Below are 20,860 nucleotides of genomic sequence, written 5' to 3'. Positions count from 1 at the left end.
AATCAGAATGAACATCGAATTATTTTACAAAGTGATGTAAAAATTGTCCATCATAGTCATTTTCCTCTTACTATTATTTGTAACTGGTAATGTTAAACTAGTTTTACAAGCATAATATATTGATTTTTGATATTGAAGTTTGTTTACATGAAGGTCAATATAACAATCATCTACAAAAATGGCAATATTTGAAGCAGTGGAAGATATGGCAAGCTCATTAGACAAGAGGAAATAAGCAGTTGGAATATTTAGTGATTTTAAAGAAAGCATTTGAATCATTACATTTGATTGAAAACAGATAGTTCTTTTAAGATGGGTGTCTATGAGTCAGTGTCGGGACAACCATATGATTATTCTATATACAATCTAAATATTTTATGTATCTAAGATTTGAAAATTATATTATTACCCTATGATACATATTAAGACTCTTATAAATACAGGAAATAATGAATGTTAGGTAAATTGGAACCGGTAAAATACCCCTAGTGAATGAATGTGAGAGTGAAGGGTTGTCTGTGGTTAAACCTGCGATGAAAATAAAGCCCAAAAAATAAATACAGATCATGTTGTAATAATAAAAAAGGTGTTTAGGAATGCCCAGGTGGGATAGTGCCAGTCAGCTGTTTGTGGACGCTCACATTCCCACCTGTGAGGCACTAAGACATTTCACATACAAATTCAGTCTGGAGATGACTGAAAATACCATTATAAAGGCACTGACCAATCCTCAAATGAGCTCATGCAGATGCACTTCTACTTTGAGGGACTCTACAAACATCAGTCAAATTTGATGGACTAATTTGACTGCTGTGTTTTGTTTTTTGTACCTTGTCTTCTTTTAATTACCACCTTGTGTCCGAAATAAAATAAAAATAATATTAGCAGTAAATGTAATTGGAATCCGCACATTTTTAACTTTTGAAAAAAAGCATCTCAGTAATTGATCAAATATATTCTGGATTATGAAGCTCTCAATCTGTTGTACTGTTGTCTTGTTTTGCCTTATTTGACTTATTTAATTTTTACACAACACAGCTACTCTGCTAAGCAAGTAAAAATAAAACAAACGTTCAAATAATGTTTAAATTAAGAGAAGAGGTGTATAATTTGAGATGATGTAAAAGCTTTAAATTCCCAGTCAGTGTGGGGTCCGACTCTGGAATGGGTTTGGGAGACAAATCATGCGTCAATTTATCAATTCAAATACAAATACATTAAGAGGTGGTGTTGATTCAATATTAGGCTGAACTGAACGAGATGTTGCTTTTGCAGAGGGGGAAAACAGTTATAGATAACAGCAGATATGAAATAATGACAAGGTAGTATCTCTGGCATGATTGTTAAAAAGTAAAACCCTGGTTATTTATATGTTGGAATGTTGAGATGGAATCCACGTTTATTTATAGTTATTGAACGCGGTGGTGGGGTAAAGACGTATTTTTAGTTCTTCTCTCTTCCATTCGAGCGAGCAGTGTAATTTCTTTATGTCGATATATGTACATGAAAATCATGCTTAGGTTGGCATTTCTGTTGTGTCCTGCAATTTATAAGATTATTGTTGATATGAAATACAAGTTATACTTTGCTCATATGCTCGAAACAAAACAAGTGCATTCTATTATAGGGCTATAAACAGGCGTAAAAATAGTGCAAAGTTGGCTCATGTAAACATGATAATCAAGGTTACTCAGTGAAGCAAATACAAAACTTACCAAATCACTGCTGATCACATAATACATTATAATTGAATTCAGAGACTGTTTTGGGGATGCTACTGTCCATACTGAACACTTTGTGCAGGAGTGAGAGTGCAGTGTTAGCTTAAGGATTACCAGGATGCCGCGGTGCAGCTAATACTAAAACATACACTGGTCTCATCATGAGATTTACTTAATATCCAAAATGACTAAACCCCAGGCTCAGCTTTAGCCTTTAAATACTGGATGCTGAATTAATTACCCTGCACACACAAGTAGACAAAGTTCCCGTGTATTAACATTTCATTGTGGACCCAACATGCCACACATTAATATTCAAACAACGTAAAACACAATGATTTATGCATAGAGCTTGTGCTTGTTTTCTTTGTATTCAAGTCCAGAGTGTTTTGGTAGCAGATGGAGCAGATGCAGCAGATTGACACCCCTGCACCCTATAAATAAATAAATAGCCGCTGTCAGTATCGCTTCAATTAATGCCCATGATGTAACAGTGAGCTGAGTGGAGAGATCTCCCGGTCGATGCAGACACTCGACACAATCCATCATAAAGTCCACTGACCTGCTTTCTGCCCGGGCCCTGCTCCAGTGACATCATAGAGCGGGATATAAAGAGAAACATCGATACGCCACTAATGTATAGGAAACTGGCCACCATGCGCAGTGTACCATTTCAGAGCGTAAGGATGTGGCAGCAACTCACATTTCATAATTTGTCAGCCAACAGGGTCCAAGTTCTTCTCCTTTGGTTTGTTCATCTAGTTGTATCAGTGAGTCGAGCATGGACTTTTAAAGTTGCTTTACTTTAGTTGATTTAGTTGATTATTTTACCATGTCTGGTAAACATTTTATTTACATTTTCCACATTGCATATTTCTTATTAAGATTGCTAGATTTCATGTTTTGCATATATATGTAGGTTGTTTTGGCAAATGGCAAGAGCATCATATACAGTATACGGTGCGGAGGGCCACAGACAACATGATAATGTAATTCATCATTTTGGATGAGCCTCCACACCTTTGAATAAGGCTTGGAATTAAAATTATATCTGTATCACATCAAAATGGTTGTTTTTTAGGTTATGATCGCAGAACTTCTTTTCCAATTTTAGAACTACTTTTCTATTTCGCTTGAGGGCCAACACAAATTGGTCGAAGGGCCCCATTTGACACCCCTGATATAGGTGACAGAGGTCTAGCTACTAATGCTAAGAAAATCTAAGTAAAACATACAGAAAATGCCATTGTCCACCTGATGCCCTCAAGTCCTCCCTTGTTTCCACTCATTACTGCCTCTAATGGCTATTTCCAGCCATTGTAACAGATTTGTCCTCCTCATAGCCTTGAGGGGCTGTAGTCTTCCCTCTTTCCATAACAAGCAAAGCAATGATAGTTAATGAACACTAGTGCGGGTAACGACCCACAACGCGACAAGCAACAAAGACAGGAGCGTTAACGACTCTGACAGATGCTTAATGAAGGTGAGCAGATTCTCCACTAGTGCTTTCAGATTCTGATAGACTAATCCAGTGAACACATGAGAAGTTTCAGATCAATACCGCTCTGCTCAGCATGTGTGTCAAAGGGTAACCTATCAAACATGGCAGCCAGCTGAAGCCGCTTAATAAATGCAAAGGTTCTCTTAGCCCTGGCGCCGTGCACATCGAGCGCTAGCGGACAGGTAGATATTGAGCGCCAATGACTGCTGTGTAATGGAGGTCTTTATGGATCAAAGTTGTCGTCGGTGACAGGAGAAAGACCTGATACTTGTGGGTCAGATGAGCCTCAAATCTTAATTTCGGGCCTCGGGCTCACTTGGTAGCACACTTGGTAAATTGTAAAACTTTAGCTCTTGTCTGGCAGTGTGAGTGAATGTGTTTCCAAATTAACCTAGTTTGTTTTGCGCTGTGGAGAGAGGCCAGGCTGCATCTGCACGAACTGATAGTTTTGAAAATGTATTAGTTTGGCTTCTTTATCCAGATGCATGTGTGTACTGCAGGTTGATAGTACACTATGATCATATATAAGTATCTCTCTAGACACAGGAAGTAAATTGACTCTTGTGGTGTTTTTAGTTTGCCCTTATCATATTTATTTATATACTCTCTCTTCCTCTAAATACAGAAGGATAGAAATCTGAACAGATCAGGTCCCCTCCTCCCGCTGCACCCTCATCACATCCATATGCTGCGAGATGATGCCACAGCAGAGATGATGAATCAGCTTGTTCGGTGCTTCCTGTGTAAAACTATATCTGCAAAAGCTTATGCACCACACTGTCAGAATGAGATGCATTTAGCAAAGCAATCTGTCTCTCACTCTAAAGAGCTCAGTGAGTTCGGCCTCATGTGTTTGTCATTATAAAAAGCTCTTCATCTTCTTCTTGGTGCTTACACAAAAGCTTTGGGAAACACCTGACTCAACAGTTTCTGCTCAAGTCACGTCTTTGAATGTAAATGAGCTGAGATTCTGTCCCTGCGTCGCTCAGTAGAGGTGTGTGACTTGTCATTCATATGTTTCTCTCTTGTTCTGTGCATCTCAAGGCAAGATAATGGCAAACATTACACCAGGAAATTATGTTTTTTTCCAATTTTCTCTGGGCTCTGCAGGGAAGTGAATGACCAGGCCATGAATCCATGCATGAGGAAGATGCCACAAAGGTTCAGACACTTCAATCAAACTTGTCTGTGGACACATGCAAACCTAAATTTAATCATATTCTTGAACTGCTGTTGATGATAGGGTATTAGGCCTCTTTTTGCCCAAACCTGTATAAATAAAAAGACTTGCGCAAGCAAAGCCAAGTGGTCTAAGAGCTTAAATGACCCCTGTGCACTGTCTTCCTCTCTGTTACTGTTCTAAACATTGTTCATGTGTGCAGAAACATGGATCAGTGCATGGCATACAGGCTGAGAGGTACCTGTCTATCTTAGAGTGTGCCATAGTGCACATTATAATGAGCTCTGGATGCATTTCCAGTGTGTACATATATGCTGCATAAAATACAGGCCTACTTCAAGCTCTTTCTACTGCCTGCTCTGGCAAATCCTATCCATAAGGTATGTTCATTACATAATCAAGAATAAGAATATTCCTTCCTGAAGCTTGAATGAAGTTATGTTCAAACCTTTTATCTCATCTAAATACCAATAGTTTTAAGTCCAATTAACATATCATATGTTGCTTCTAAGGGTGTATTCACATTACACTTTTGATTCGAATCAAGATTCGTTTGTCTGCCTGGTTCGGTTTGTTTGGGTAATTGCGAATAAATCTCTTGTTCAGAACAAAGAAGCAAACTCTGGTCCAGTTGCAAAGGGCGGTCTCGGTCCAATTGAATCAAACTCTGGCGCGATTCTTCTGGATTGTGAACGCAAATGAACCAAAAAGCGGAACAAAACCAGGACGTGACCATGAAGTGAGCCACACTGAGACACGCGTGAGCCTCAGGATCAAAACAAAGTCCTGTGTGAGATCGATAACAGGACAAATGAGGTGCAGAAAGACACAAAAGTAACAGGAGCAAGTCAAAGTCTGGTTTAATTATGATTACTGATATTCAAGCAAAATACTACATAGCACCTCTACAGGCGGGAGGAGTTACGTCTTTCTGGACATTTGGTTGGATTGATAAAAAGTGTATTGTGTACGCAAGACCAAACCAGCTCAGAGGATACAGCGTTGCAACTATGGTCTCCAATCGAACCGAGTCCACTTCAATTTGTATTGTGAATGCGACCTGAGATACCGGCTCTAATTATTTACCTGTGGTAGTCTTTTACGATCAGGCCCAACCTTGCACATTTTTTTGCATATGATTCATGGTTGTCAGGGGCGACACTAGAGGCTTTGTTGTCAGTCAGGATTTCAGTGACAGGCGTTACACAGCTGTAGTGAGTGTTGGCAGTGGGCTGGATGTCGTGTCTCGCGTGTGTGTAATACGTGTGGAGCTTGGATGATGTGGTGTGCGTGACAGACTCATCCTGTGGCCTTAATAGATTCTCCCTTTATCTGCTCCCTCTCAGGCTTTCTCTTTTATTCCTCTGCACTGTGTCTCGGGGAGCTGCTGTTTATCACTAGCTCTTTCTCCTTCTATTCCTCATCACCCTCTCGTAACACTACAACTGTGCGTCCAGAGTCCTCGCTCCAGCACCCTCATTGGATCTCACATTTCATATTCGGACTTTTTCCAAGATTTTTCCAATAGCAGTACCTGTATGCAAAGTCCTCTGACGTTAAGGGATTGAGTTATAAAGAGACAACGGTGCTGAAGTAAGCTTGTGCATGTTATTCTTTTGTATTTTACCTTACCTCACCTAAATCAAATACTTTCAAACCTCTGAGTGATGGTTCATCTTTGCTTGTTGGTTTCCTTTCCAAACACTGTAACAAGAGTATTTATACTATTTATTTATTTTATAATAATTTTCCATATGACAAAATGAACCTGGCCGCTTTTATGTTGTAGAGTTGAGCGAAAAGCAGAGAAAAGTGCATGGTTTCTGTGTATTCCTGCTCAAAGAAGTCCAAAATACTAATATTGGGAGTGTTCCGTCCACACTGAACCCGATGCCACATAGTGTTAGGGGGTGTATATTGTGGCTACAATAATGTTTTCTTAATAAATACAATTTAACCCCTTTTGCTTGGGGCCTATTTTTTCAAAAACGCCTGAAAAAAAGAACCCCATTTAAAACTGAAGCTGAACCCTCTGGAATACAAACAATTGGCTGGAGCCGTTGTGAAGCTGGGACTTTGATGTATGTTTTACTCTAATCTAAATATATGACTGAGTAAAGCTGGTTTCTGCTGGGCTTGGACAATTCTCTTTTAAAACCTGAAGTTAAATTCACAGAAAATTGTTTTAGGGACTTGTGATAAAACAAAATGTCCATATAAAAGTCCTATTAAGTTTTCATTTTATTTTAGGGTAATTATTTACTTGTGGGTTTGGAGAACAAACTGACCCTGATGCTTCCCAGAATTATTGATTTGACTGGAAATAATTGGGTTACATCTTTTGCGCACAGTATATCAAGCAGCTTGAGAGTTCCCTTTTATAAGATGATGGACAAAATGGAATAAATAAAGAAAAAGTCGACGTCTTAAGCAGAAGGGGTTTAAACCTGAACTATAGCGTTCATGAGGCCGAGCTCAGTGATTCACAAAAAGACGTTTAGTAATTCTAAGGTTGTGGTGCAGTAAGCTATGCTAAATGTTTTCTTATTTTGGTCCAAATCTGCGCTCTCTCTTGTTCAATCATGTTGTTGTGGCGTGTAGCTCCTCCGTAGCTAAAGTGTGCGGCAGTAGCATGTGCAAAGGATCCCACAAATGGCCCGATACGGTTCACTTACATTTGTTCACACCAAAACAAACAAACAGAAACAATGCTTATTACTGTGAAGGAACTTGTTGCTTATCAGTCAGGATTCTGGATATATTTACCCTCACACACCGTACGTAGTTATAGGCCATAGGCTGTAGCCTGTATCGTTCAAGTTCGCTACACCTGTCACAAGACTAAAAAATGACTTCAAATATAAAATTATCATTGTACCATTAGCTCATGACCAAAACTTCTCCACTCGCATCGCGCCAGTTTTTTTACGGCGATAACTTAAATGCGGAACTATATTCTCAGCCTGATAGCGCAATATCCCTACGCCTGAATCATTCCGCCTCTGAATCAGCCAATCAGGGGAGAGATTACTACAACAACATCAAACATGGCTGCTCCCGTGGAGCGTCATGTTGTCTCTCGAGCCGATAGAAAACGCTATGAAAATATGGATTACACGTGCATCACACACATTTCAGCGGTAGAAAAAGAACAAACACAGCCACAGACTGTTGTCCGCTGGAGGAAGCTGTTGTCCGCTGGAGGAAGCTGTTGTCCGCTGGAGGAAGCTGTTGTCCGCTGGAGGAAGCTGTTGTCCGCTGGAGGAAGCTGTTGTCCGCTGGAGGAAGCTGGTCACTTGTGCTCAGAAGTGGATAGAAATTGACGGAATAGACTGCGCGTTAGCGGCAGCTGTTTGTGTACACAATGATGACTTCGCCAAACAAAACTATCCTACGTCTTCTGTGGCTTCTTCGGACGGAAATCTTTCTCATTTTCTGGAAAGTAACAAGCCAGGCTTTCACCCTACATGCTATAGACGTTTCACCCTACATGCTATAGACGTTTCACCCTACATGCTATAGACGTTTCACCCTACATGCTATAGACTTTTCACCCTACATGCTATAGACGTTTCACCCTACATGCTATAGACGTTTCACCCTACATGCTATAGACTTTTCACCCTACATGCTATAGACGTTTCACCCTACATGCTTTAGACGTTTCACCCTACATGCTATAGACGTTTCACCCTACATGCTATAGACGTTTCACCCTACATGCTATAGACGTTTCACCCTACATGCTATAGACATTTCACCCTACATGCTATAGACATTTCACCCTACATGCTATAGACGTTTCACCCTACATGCTATAGACATTTCACCCTACATGCTATAGACATTTCACCCTACATGCTATAGACGTTTCACCCTACATGCTATAGACGTTTCATTGACAAGAAACGAATAACTAGTGCTGAAAAGCTTGCGGCAAAACAGTCGCTCTGTGGGCAGCATGGAGAGGGTGAGGATGACGCTGAATCTACCACATCAACTCTGCCACCTTCTCATCTCAAAATCATCTAAAAAGTCAAGCGATGTACTTCCTGCAGTTTGCATCATTTGCAGAAGGTTGATCGCTGTATCAAAGAGGCTCACAAGATAAAGAAAGATAAATTGGTCCAAGCTGAAACTTTAACTGCTGGTGAGTAGATTATATACTGATTCTTGCATGTGTGTTTTCTCTTGCTCGTGGTAAATAGGACTAATCACAGTGAAATAAGTTGGCGAAAATATACATAGATAAGATAAGATAAGATATTCCTTTATTGTCCCACGTGGGGAAATTTCATTGGTGCAACGCAGGTAGATACAGAGGCAGATACAGAAGAACAGATCACTTATAGGAAGTCTGAAAAACACTTTCAGTAGAAGATCTCCTATAAATAAATAAAAACTCCCAAAGACAAATAAATAAATACATAAATACCATTGCATGTGATCCCGACAGTAATTGCACATGAATATGTGTCACGACAGCACATAGATTGCACATGAATTTCACAGTAATTGCACATGAATTCCAACAGCAATTGCACATAAGATAATCCTTTATTGTCCCACATGGGGAAATTTCATTGATGCAACGCAGGAAGATCCAGAGGTAGATACAGAAGAAAAGAACAGATCACTATAGGAATATGTGCCTAGTTTATTACATGTAGGTGTAGATGTAATGTACGTAAGACTGTATGATGATGTGAGTTGAATAAAAGGGCAATACAACTTTTGCGATTGTTTACTGATTGTGCTCACCCTTGATTGAAATTCTTTTACTTCTCCTTTACTAGGAAGTTTGGTCAAAGCAGCTGAATAAAGAGCAGATGAATCCATCCTGATGTGTACCAGAGGTAAAGATTGTGTTGCCATTGAAGGCACCTCTATCACAAGAGGAGTTACAAAGAATACTCAAGCTTTCCGACAAAGAAGACAAGTGATGAAAGGTAACATTTTGGTAATCAAATAAAATATATATATTTCCATATATTTAGATAAATTCATAATTTAATTTAAAATTATTGTAATGACTACACGATAATTTTAAAGACGTTTGAATCAAAGCAAATTTCTGTTTGTAGTGAGCTAGTACATTTCAATCACTGACCAATCACTGCATTTCCTTGCTTTATACAGGTTACCTAAAGTCTGGGAGTATGGCGATGCATATACAGCATTCTGTGACACTGTGTCATCCGGACACGACTGATTGAAAATCAGGAAATCCTCAGAAGATGCTCTTGTCCCTGTTCCAGAAATTCATCAAAAAACACCATGGTCATGGAAGTTACCGGTAATTAAATTATTCTTATTGTTTATGAAAGAAAACAAGAGACGATCAGATAAACATCACAGCTATGTTTATTCATGAAATTTCATTCAAGATCAAACCAATCCAGTTAGCTACAGGAGTCTACATATTTTCATTCATTTTATTTATTTATACAGGGAAAACCCAGTGAGAAAAGTGGTTACCCTGTTAAAACACAACACAAAATAAACAACAAACATAGGATACTAAAACACAAATAAAATAATAATTCTAAAACTAAAACACAAATAAAATAGTAATCTATCAATACTTATGAATTTCTATTCCTTCTCTAATTTTTACAGATCCGATCTTCTGAAGAAGAGATTACAGCGAGACTTACCACAGCTGAATATTCACAAACCACCAAGAAGAAACCTGAGTGAAATGGTTTCCACAGAGACGACAGGACTTCACCAGGATTTTTCAACTGAAACTGATATGTCAGTTTCTGAGATGTCATGTAGTGATGGAGAAATGGTGCCAGAAAGTGGTAAAGATGCAGCACTGCGAGAGCTCTCAAGGACAGTTTACAGTGCAGGTGTATTACTGAAACAAGCGGTCAAGAGTGCCCCTAGTATGGATGAAACAAGCGGTCAAGAGTGCCCCTAGTATCACTGAAACAAGCGGTCAAGAGTGCCCCTAGGATGGATGAAACAAGCGGTCAAGAGTGCCCCTAGGATGGATGTAAATCTGCCTCCTACATCAGAGGATCTAAATGTTTCCTCTGCCAGAAAGATTGTGCCAATTGAACTTTATAACTTACTAGCTTGGTGTGTAGGTGCTAGTGATAAATTGACATTGTCTAACATGGTAAATGTATCCGAGGAGGTTGATCTTTGTTTACTGTCAATTTGCCAAGATATATATTTGTCCTCAAAAGGTAAAAATCAAACCAGTGTTGTACTTACACATTTTGACATCAATCATACTTATATCATTCCTCTGTTTGTATGTATATCCTATTCTGCAGAAAGTTTGCCTTATACTAGCTCGAAAGATACACATGTTAATTAACCTGTTTATCACGCTGTAAATACTGCTTTTATGATTGTAATTATTTGTTCATATTGAAAATACATTACATAAAATTATATCCGTTCTATAGAATAAAACTTTACCAATAGCCTATGTTTTCTTTCTTCAAATGGGCAACTGGTGTTGAAAGGGTTAAAATACTACTTTTAGATTATGTTTTTATAGTGTAGTATGAATCAAGAATAGAGAATTTGTAATTGTTGAAGCATTCAGTTGAATACTAAATGTGGAGTAAGAGTTTTCAAGTGCGTAACGATAACATGCAAAATTGTTAAAATTGTTTTTTTTAACTTACGTTTGCACATAAACTGAAGCACCCAGAGTCTCACCACTTTACATCCTCCAAGAAAGTAGTAATGTCTCTGAGAATCTGAATTTCTGAAGTAATCAATCAAAGAATGAAAAAAATAAGAAGGTATGAAGATGGGTGTACACCCCAATTTGTCACATATTTGGGTAAACTGGCAACTTCGACACCTATTTTCTCAAATACTGGCAGAAATCATGCGGAGAACTTTTTCCCCCAGCTCAAGTATATCTTTGAGATTGGAAAACCACTTTTGAAAAGTAGTCTTGATGTGGTGGAGCGAAATTCATTTTCTAGCCACATTCTGAGTTACAGCCTATGGCCTATTAGGTTTAGTCAGAGATTTGCTTTTCTTTTTAACACAACCCCTGGGTACAACATTTCCTGCTGCCTCAGAGGCCACAAATCGAACGCTCACATTTCCAGACATAAATATAGGCTTTCCATACATGTCCCGAAATCATGAGCTTTGTTTTGTTGCCTTTTGTGTTGCCCCTAAAAGTTCCCTTCTTGTGTCTTTCAGTTCATCTCCTAATTTGAATGTTCTTATTTGCATTCCCCTCTGTCAACAGTGTCTGACTCTAATCCTCATAGCACTGCGCTTCCCTCCCTTTCTCTCTTCTCTTCGGTCTTCACTTGTGTCTGTTTCTTCTCTGCTTCCTTCTTCCATTCTTCTGTCTTTTGATGGAGACTCTTACTTCTCTCCTCCTGGTCTTTGGCGCTGGTTTCTCTCTCTATCTTCCTTCCCTGCTTCGTCCCCATTCATTCTAACTCAACTATGACAGGTTTCATCTCTCAATTTCCTTACAGTGCTGGTCTTTTCTATGGAGCCTTTATCCCGACTGCACACCTTTAACATTACCTCTTCTTGCACCATCCCTTCTTTCTTTCATGTTGTTCCTTGCTCCAATCCCGGTGTAAAATGATAACAAAACTTTTCGTGAGGATTATTTCCCGGAGTCAACTTTCCTATGTTGCCTGTCAGGTGACGGACAGACGAACATAACAAAGCTGTGATATGGGAATAATCGGCGCAGCTTAAGGCAATCACAGTGGAGCAGGGAGTCTCTGTTTATTGTGGATTATCTCAGAACTGAAGAGTGTATTTTTTTTTATGAAAATACAAACTACTGTCAAAAGTTTTCGGTGAGCTGCGCGCCAACCTGCCGAATCAGTCCGCGGGGGATTATCCTTTAACCTCTTGAGTTCTGTACATTTCCTCTTTGATAAGTCTGCCATGTTCAAAGACTGCGACCGAGCCCTCCTTGTACAACACACATTCATCACATCACAAATTCTGTCTGGAGTTCTTCCACGGATTCAGCTTTGAAATAGATGGATTCAGCATAGTGAGCAAGCAGGTTGCTTAAGGACTTGCCCCGTGTACCGGCTGCATTTGTGTAAAGTCCTATTGCCCATTGTATTTAATGCAGCCTTAGAATCATAATGTTCTGCCTATTTAGGTCTTTGAAATGTAAAGTGTTTTTGCTCATACAATCCTCAAAATTGCAACTAATTATACAATTTGGATATAATGCACAGAAGTGACCCAGGAACAAGAGTAGTATATGAGTATATGAATATATAAATAACACAATTTTAACAAAAATGTCAGTCAGAACCTTAGAATTCTAAAGGGACAAAATGTGAACTTTGCAAATGTGTTTTTTGTTTACTGCGACAACTCATTTACCCCCATCAGCAGCTCAAACAGGACCAACGCCTCTTTTCTAATAAGTAATAATAATGCATTTTTCTGCACTGAGAGAGTTAAAACGTTTGAACTTTGTGTGGACAAAATGGTTTCTTGTTTTTATTCATACTGGATAGAAACCCCTCTTGATTATGCCTTTGCTGTTTTCTCAGTGAGCATTGACAAACTTTTTTCTGCACTTCTTGTTGTATTCTAATAATATTTGGTCTTTGATAGCGATTGTATTCATGTAAAGGCTGTTGTCATGGTTACAAATGCATTATGACTGGACCTGGCTCTCACAAGCATTATGCCTCTCTTCATGAGCATACACTTACTGTTTGTTCTTCTGATTCATGCGTAGCTTTTGCCAACTCCTCACAAACATGCTGACCTGCTATTTCTGAAGATGCAAATGGGAAAAATAATTCACACTCTGTAATAGTTCAGCATCACTGCACTGTGTAAACAATAATACAATTCAGCCTAGAGTCCTATACACGCTGGGAAATGTTTATTTTCTGTTTTTTAAACCGCTACTTCGCAGCGTTAGATTCATCCTTCCCCTAAACACAACAATGTCTTGTTAAAACTTGTGGCCTAACTTTTCCGACTCAACACAAAGTAAAGTAACCAAAAATAAATAATCTGAATGTGAGAATTTCACTTGATGTCGGAGCAGTTTTTTATTATAGGCTCTAAATCTAAATAAACATGAGCAAAACATCTGTCAACAGTTTTTAACTGCTAAATTTGAATTAAACATGAGAGACGTTTAAGATAAGATAAGATAATCCTTTATTGTCCACACATGGGGAAATTTCATTGATACAACGCAGTAGATACAGAGGAAAAGGACAGATAACAGAATATAGGAAGTTTAAAAAACACTCTCAATAGAAGAACTCTTATAAACAAAAACTCCTCCCATTTCCCAACAAGGGATGGAGGGGAAAAATTAGGATGTCCGCCGGGATAACGTGACGATCTCCGGGTAAGACGATGGTTTTCCGCAGTTTCATGAGTTCCTCCTTTGTATAAACGCACCGGCGCCGATCCATACGGCGGCTGTGGCCGAGGAGCGCGGTGGGGCGGGGGGGGCTAGCTCAGAGCTAGCGCACATCACGACGACAACGAAAAACACTCAATAATCCAGCCGAACAAAGTCGAAACAAGTTGAATTAAGCGATTCCAGCGCGTGTCCCGATCGTACAACTAAAGTAGAAAAAATATTTACAAAATACAAAAGATAAAGCACATAAGTGTGAAAAAAGTGTGAAAAAAGAGCGGAGCGTTGCACCGGGCTGCCAGCTGGACCGGCGCCTTTTTAAGTCTAATGTAGAGGTGGCCAGTAACTTCACTTAAGTTCTCTTAAGTACAGATTTTTAAGATCTATTTGCCGTCGTATTTTGTGTTACTTCAACTTCACTACGTTTGAAAGATGAATATAATACTTTCTACTTTCGAATCGTTTTTTGTGTCTGTCCCATTTAAAGGCTTTCATGATGTTCAGTTCAGAGACTTGGGTGCAATATTATTGATTTGTCAGTTTGCTGTTGAGACTTGGCTTTTAATCTGCCATTAAATCTGCAGTTTTCTACGACAAGTTTAGAGTTTAGATCGGTAATATACTGTTTCAAATTTTCACTCTAACCAAATGTGTTTCTTGTCTTTTAATCTAATATTTTTTTTTCCATAATTCACGGGCTGGACTGAGCAGGATAAAACCAAAATACAATTTCCATCTTGGCCTTAGCAGTAGCAGTCTTTGAAACATACTTCTGGACGCGGGGAACAAGGTCATAACTGGACACAAATAATAATTGACATTAGAACAAATTTAAAACATTACCAATGCGATTAATCTGGACCTGGAAAAATTTGGCAGACTCTGGGACTATTTGGGACAGATATTGCAAAGTTGTAATTTAGGAATATTTTGAGATGTTTATAAAAGGAGAAGTATTAGTCTTTGTTATCAGTTTTTCATTAACAAAAAAGTGCTTTCAAATACTAAAGTAAAAGAAAACTACAAGTAATTTCTACAGCACATTATACAACACTTTAACAAAGTAATAGTCTGACAGAACTACTTTTACTTGTATTGGAGGGGTTATTTGTACTTGAAATGCAGTACTTTGACCACCTCAGGTCTAATGCACCTCAACTGTCCTTTTAAACGCTTTTGTAAGTAACAGTGATGACTTGTTTTCACGCAGGTACCTGGCAGTGACCCAGTTCAGCCCGACTCACGCCCGTAAGGCCTTCCCCTGCTTCGACGAGCCCATCTACAAGGCCACCTTCTCCCTGACGCTGCGCCACGACCCGCAGTACCTCTCTCTGTCCAACATGCCGGTGGAGAGCAGTGTGCAGAGCAATGAGGACGCCTGGGTCACCAACCGCTTCAGCCGCAGCCCTCGCATGTCCACGTACTACCTGGCCTGGGCCGTGTGCAACTTCACCTACAGGGAGACGCAGACTGACAGCGGAGTGACGGTAGGGCGCGCGAGCTGTGGCCGATCTCCTTCTCTGTATCCATGACATCCATGAAAACAATTTCACTGAGGTCATTTGCTTGTTTCTTACGGGGAAATTATTATTATCAAATGAATGTGAACTTAGTAAGTAGGTTGACCATTTCTGTGTTAGTGCCCTGTAACTTCACAAACTGAAAAAACAAACAAACAAACAAAAAACACACACATGTTTTTGGCGAATGTGATGCATGTGTTCATAAAAGTATGTATTTTTGAGAATAATAGTAATAATAATGTCTTTCTTATCTGGTGAAAGTGCATAGCTCTTCAAATAAAGTCATTTTACTTGAAAAGAATATATTTAAGAAGCTCATAGAATAGTCCTTGCCAATAGGACTGCAAGTGATTTTTTTTCATGTCGTACATTGCAGTAAGATTTGCGATTTATGATTTAAAATGAGGATGTCCAGGAGCGAAGACTGAAATAAAAACTGCTGAACAATACAGAAATATCATGCATTTCTGAACATGTTGGTCTAAATACAGGAACATGTTTTATTCATAAAAGACTAGATCTTTTGACTTTTGCATTGCATTTAATAATTGCAGTACTTGCGGTTTTATAATTGTGTATATGTTAATTGCAGTTTTATAATTGTGTATATGTTAATTGCGGTTTTATAATTGTGTATATGTTAATTGCCATTTTGATTAAGTAAATATCAAACAAGAAGGAGCACAAACAAACTGCAATAGCCAATTGGTGAATATTACATGTTTGTTGTCCGCTTGCTGTTCGTTATCGCTGTTTTAATTAAAGCTTGTCCATCCTAACAGCAGCTCATTTGTTTACCTGTTGCTATAGTAATATAGACTTACGGTTATTCAAACGTAATGCACTCTTAACATTAGAATTGTCACTGATTGTGGTATAAATTGTGATACATTGTATTTTGCAGCCAAAGCCAATGAATTATAAATACCTTTTTTTCACGTGTGCAATAAAGGTCGGCTATCAAATCCTTGAGATGTTCCTGAGGCAAAAGTGAGAGTCCCAGGGGCTGCTCTCTGACAGACTGACTCACACACACAGGAAGTTTGAGTGGTGCCTGAAAAGCCTGCACTGGAGGCATGTGTACTGTAGATAAGTGAAGCTAATAGATGGTGCAAAAATGGCTCTTAACGTGGCTGAGGGCAGCAGTCGTTTATTTCAGCAGTGGGACAAAAGCTGCAGAGAGTGATGCTGCACTTTCACATCTGGAGCAAAGCTTTCACAGTGGATGCAAATTGTAAAATGTCATTTAAAAACTCTGTTGGGCCTTGGTAGCATACTTTAAAACCAAATATATCTTTGGGATCGCAGTCACTCAAGTGTGTTGTAAAGCAGCAGTTCTTCAACTCACAACTCTTCAGGTTTTGTTAACTACACACAGCAAGCATATTAACTCAATGTTTAAACATTCTTTAAACTTTTAAACACTGGCTCACAGAATGCTTTGTCAGGTTAAAGCTGAATTATGTTCTCTCAATGTAAACGTAATTCTGCCGCTTTTGGCCACAGACACAGACACATGTGTCTTTTGTGAGGAAGTCATGTTAAGATTTTCCTTTTACATGTTCTGTTTTATACCTCTATATATATATTATATCTCTTGCTGTAAAACTGCCCCACATCCAAATCTTTGTCTAACCTTAACTGGGCCGATAACCGGGCCATGGCCATCTTTTTAAAATATATTTTGTATCTCTGTTTTACTTTGTCCCTGTGTTTTACCCAGTATTCCTAGCCCACATGGGTACAGTTTCTTTAACTAGTGTTTGGGGGGGGCTATACATTTGCTGCCCCTGTGGGACTATACATGCTTCAGTCTTCAGTTGGGCAGGTACAGTATGTCCAGACCGACGCCTCATTTATGCCCGCTCGTGCACATCTGCTGTACTTCACGCATTCCAATTTACATTGAGTACGTGCGTCAGGGATGCGTCTGGAGTTTTCTCTTCATATCCTCCACTCAACTGCCTTCTTCTCTGCTCATCTCTTTATAAATCCATAAAGCCCACATGCTTTCTCCCCTCAATACTCAACAAGTGACAAGTGAAAAGTGAAGCCATGTGCACTCAGCGAGCTGATTTTGGAAACACTCCATGGCTTTAATTACACGATTAAAAGGAATGTGAGCAAAACTGAAATCCTGGTGCAAACTAAGTTTTGTCCAATATTTGCCTCTTTTGAGGTCCAACTCTGCTTTTGGTCTGCCAGAAACAAATAAACGAAAGGTTCTGTCTTGATACAGTGCCATTAAACTTCTCTTTTGTCTATTCCTTGTTCCTCATCTCTCATACCTCTGTCCTTGTGTATTTCTGCTGCAGAGCTGCAGATGCATCGGAGATGTAGTGGTGTAAACGCTCATTCACTTTGAACACATTCTAGTCTTAACACAGGCGCGCGGGTAACGCACCGGAGACGTGCTGGAGTTAGTGTTAATTGGCCTAAAGTTATCTTAATCAGATCTTGTTCATAATTTATACTTTTCGAGCTTTACCTATATTAATACTAAACTTCAAGGGACCAGGGAGGATGTGAGAGGGGGATGGATAAAGGGAAGAGAGAAATGAAGGAGTGAGACATGGCAGAGTTTATATCTGTCATGTTGCCAGTGGCACAGACATGACAGAGCCATTGTCTGAGTTTCATCTGCACAGCATTTAATTGGCTCCATGTTACATCTATTACTAACATTAATTGGAATTAATGGCCATATTTAACCAAATTAGTCACATTAGTTAGTCACTAACTTGAATTATGTGTCAGACACGGGAAATGAAACAAAATTCAATATTTAACTGCTGTTTGGTTTGACTTATTAATCATGAATATTGGTTAATTTGCTCTGTTTTTTCACAATAATTGTAACACTAAAGTTTGATATTGTGTCATTCCTAATTACCATGAGCCTTCTTTCACTGCATTTTTTGAAAAACGCCACCATAATAATAATAATAATAATTTGAGATAAAAATGTGAGACATCTCTGTTAATTGCACAAATGTGAATGAACGATGCACTACATTGAGCACCAGTTTGTATATATATTTTATATTTAATTTTGTATCCCTTGTTGGAAAAGGATTGGACTCCTCTGCTTAAAAGGTTCTTGGCGAAATTCAGTGCTTTTTCTGGATAGTAGATTGACTGACAGCTTGACAATCCTCTGCTCATGATCTTGCCCGTCGAATAGAATCATCACGGTTGCAAATAGACTGATGACGGAGAATGGAGTACGCCTTGAACAACAAACACATTTATGTTTTGCGATGTTTAAACCGCTCTGGATTTGGCTGATATTCCACTGTACTCCTTTTAGAAGCATTCAAAAACAGAAGTATTGTGGCGTGTTGTGTACTTCTCCAAGGACAAACACCCGCACAACCTTGTTCCTCCTCCTCTCAGTGTTCTTCCCCTCCTTCGATCATCTCTCTATCAGTGTAATTACAGCTCATCCATCTCCACTGCCAGCCACTCAAGGACAGCACTCACACATACATGCATGCAACGCCCTGGTACAGACTGTTAATTTAGGTGAAAAGCAGTTTTTAATGGTGAATCATATCTGGGTCATTTGTAACCATCACCAGCCTCCGACTTGATTGTGCATGTTCAGGAATATTAAGCACCCATCAGCCAGGCTTGGGTATTTTGGTCCCTGTAATGAATAAATCAGTACGTGTTTTCCCATTGCAATAAACTTTTAAAAAATCTTTCCTCTGTAAATGAAATGTCAGTTTTATGACTTATTCATATACCACACATTTACAATTTTCTATTAGACAAAGACATTAAAATCAAATATAAAAATATATATAGTAATTTGGATAATTCTTTTACATCACATTTGGATGTAACTGTGCCATCGTTTTCTGACAAATATTTCATTTTTATTACCCTACTTATTACTAACCCTATAGAATAAAACCAATTAGAACATATAATACCCTTTGTTGATTTAATAGAGCTATATAATAATAATAATATAGCTATAGGTAGGCTATAGGCTACAGTATGAGTATTCTTTATTAGAGTAAAAATCAGCCTTCACACTTTTCCATTCTGTGAATTTCCTGTATTGCTCAGACTTAAGTGTCTCTCTGGACCTCTCCAGTCGTGTGTCATCATGGTGTTGCTCTGCTTCCTCCTGTAACAGCAGCAGCCACAGTCTCTCCTGTTCACTCTGTCTCTTCTTCTTATTAAAACTACTCACACTAAAGTTATTTAGAGTAAACATGTCTAAACTTTTTGTTTAGGGGGAAAACTAGTCTGGAAATGTCTGGAAAAAAAACAAAAAACATTGTATTTTATATGTTTTGTCTAAAACTTCCCTTCAGCTTTTTTCTGGGTCTTTTGCCTCAGAATATGGACCGGATTAAAGTTTACAGCTTGTTCTGGTAGAATATAGCACTATAGTTCCTTGTTTCTGAAGGAACGACAGAGTTAACTTTTTCCTTAGCAAGGCGTAATATCGATTCCAATTCTGGGCCGATTTATCGGTGCGTCCCTAATGAAAATGTAAAAAAAGCATCAAAAAGTAATTCAAGAAAAAATATATTAAGTATATCCAATCAAGGTTTAGTTTGCAAATTTAAATTATTACATTATAAACAAAATACAGTACATATCTGTAGCAAAAGAAAATTGCCTTCCGTCAGCTAGAAAACTGACAGAATTACATTTTCTTCTTGTTATGGAACACCTGAGCCTGAGGGACTACACCTGTCCTCAGATACCCGTAGCACCATGAAGTGCTTTCATAAACATGTATTAATTAGACATTGCAAAGCGTCCACATTGCCTGGCCTAATGACCACAGTGCATTATCATTTGACTCATGCCTGTGCGGCGGCTAATGAATATGTAACTTTGTGTCTGCCTGGGAGAGGTCTTGCCGGCCGGTGCAAAAGGGTTTGCTCATCTCTCCAGCAGCAGATTGGCAACGACCCGTGTCTGTGTGGATCAATGCCGCTGTTACCTCCAACTTCAGAATTAGCCTTTACTAAATCCATCATTTAAACGTTTGCTCTAATGTTTATAGCAAACGAATTCAGAGTGCACCTTTTAGCTCGCTGTTACCTGGGAGCGTCTCCAGCGCAATGAAAGCCAAATCTGATTACAAGTCTTCAGTAAATAATGCACCCAATGGGCTTTTGCAATTTTGAAGATAAGTTTAATCTTCATATTTTGTACAGAATTCAAGTCAAGTACAGAGCTGAAGCACCAGAGCCCAACTACGATTTGTTCTGTTTATGTGTATTTATTTGACATGTTAATCGGAGATAAACTAAAGCTACAATCAGCACTGGACTGTCACTGATGATGTAATGATATGAAGCACATATTTAACTTAAACATCTTTGTCATCGTTTTGCTGATTATTCATGTCAATGGTGCAGTTAAATCAAATCTGATCAAATTGTTTTTCTGTATTCAAGTGAATCAAAAGTGAAAAATCTATATAATAAACAGATACCCTCGTGCTCAGTGCTTCAGACCCAGTTAGTGGCCCTTGTATATTCATATTTACCAACAGTTGCTCAGTATCCGCTCTGTTTCTCTGTAACAGCATCACTCTCATAT

General features: G+C 38.8%; 1 protein-coding gene and 1 long non-coding RNA gene across 2 annotated transcripts in view; both read left to right on the top strand.

Moving 5' to 3' along the window:
- The window catches only part of LOC140367399 (thyrotropin-releasing hormone-degrading ectoenzyme-like), a 132,835-nt gene that overhangs the window by 6,777 nt on the left and 105,198 nt on the right, over positions 1 to 20,860 (top strand). The window contains exon 3 of the mRNA XM_072453866.1: positions 14,974 to 15,250. Within this exon, the coding sequence (XP_072309967.1) occupies positions 14,974 to 15,250 (277 nt within the window). The remainder of the gene's footprint in view (positions 1 to 14,973; positions 15,251 to 20,860) is intronic.
- On the top strand, positions 8,916 to 10,812 carry LOC140367862 (uncharacterized). The gene is made up of 3 exons (XR_011928138.1): positions 8,916 to 9,351; positions 9,542 to 9,698; positions 10,022 to 10,812. It is a non-coding gene; the product is annotated as an uncharacterized lncRNA (long non-coding RNA).

Source organism: Eucyclogobius newberryi, unplaced genomic scaffold, assembly GCF_026437365.1.
Source record: "Eucyclogobius newberryi isolate DKJ021-1_F unplaced genomic scaffold, fEucNew1.0.hap1 SCAF_2, whole genome shotgun sequence".
Taxonomy (NCBI): domain Eukaryota; kingdom Metazoa; phylum Chordata; class Actinopteri; order Gobiiformes; family Gobiidae; genus Eucyclogobius; species Eucyclogobius newberryi.
Note: the sequence above shows the minus strand (reverse complement) of the source record. Positions and strands in the feature narration are given on the sequence as shown.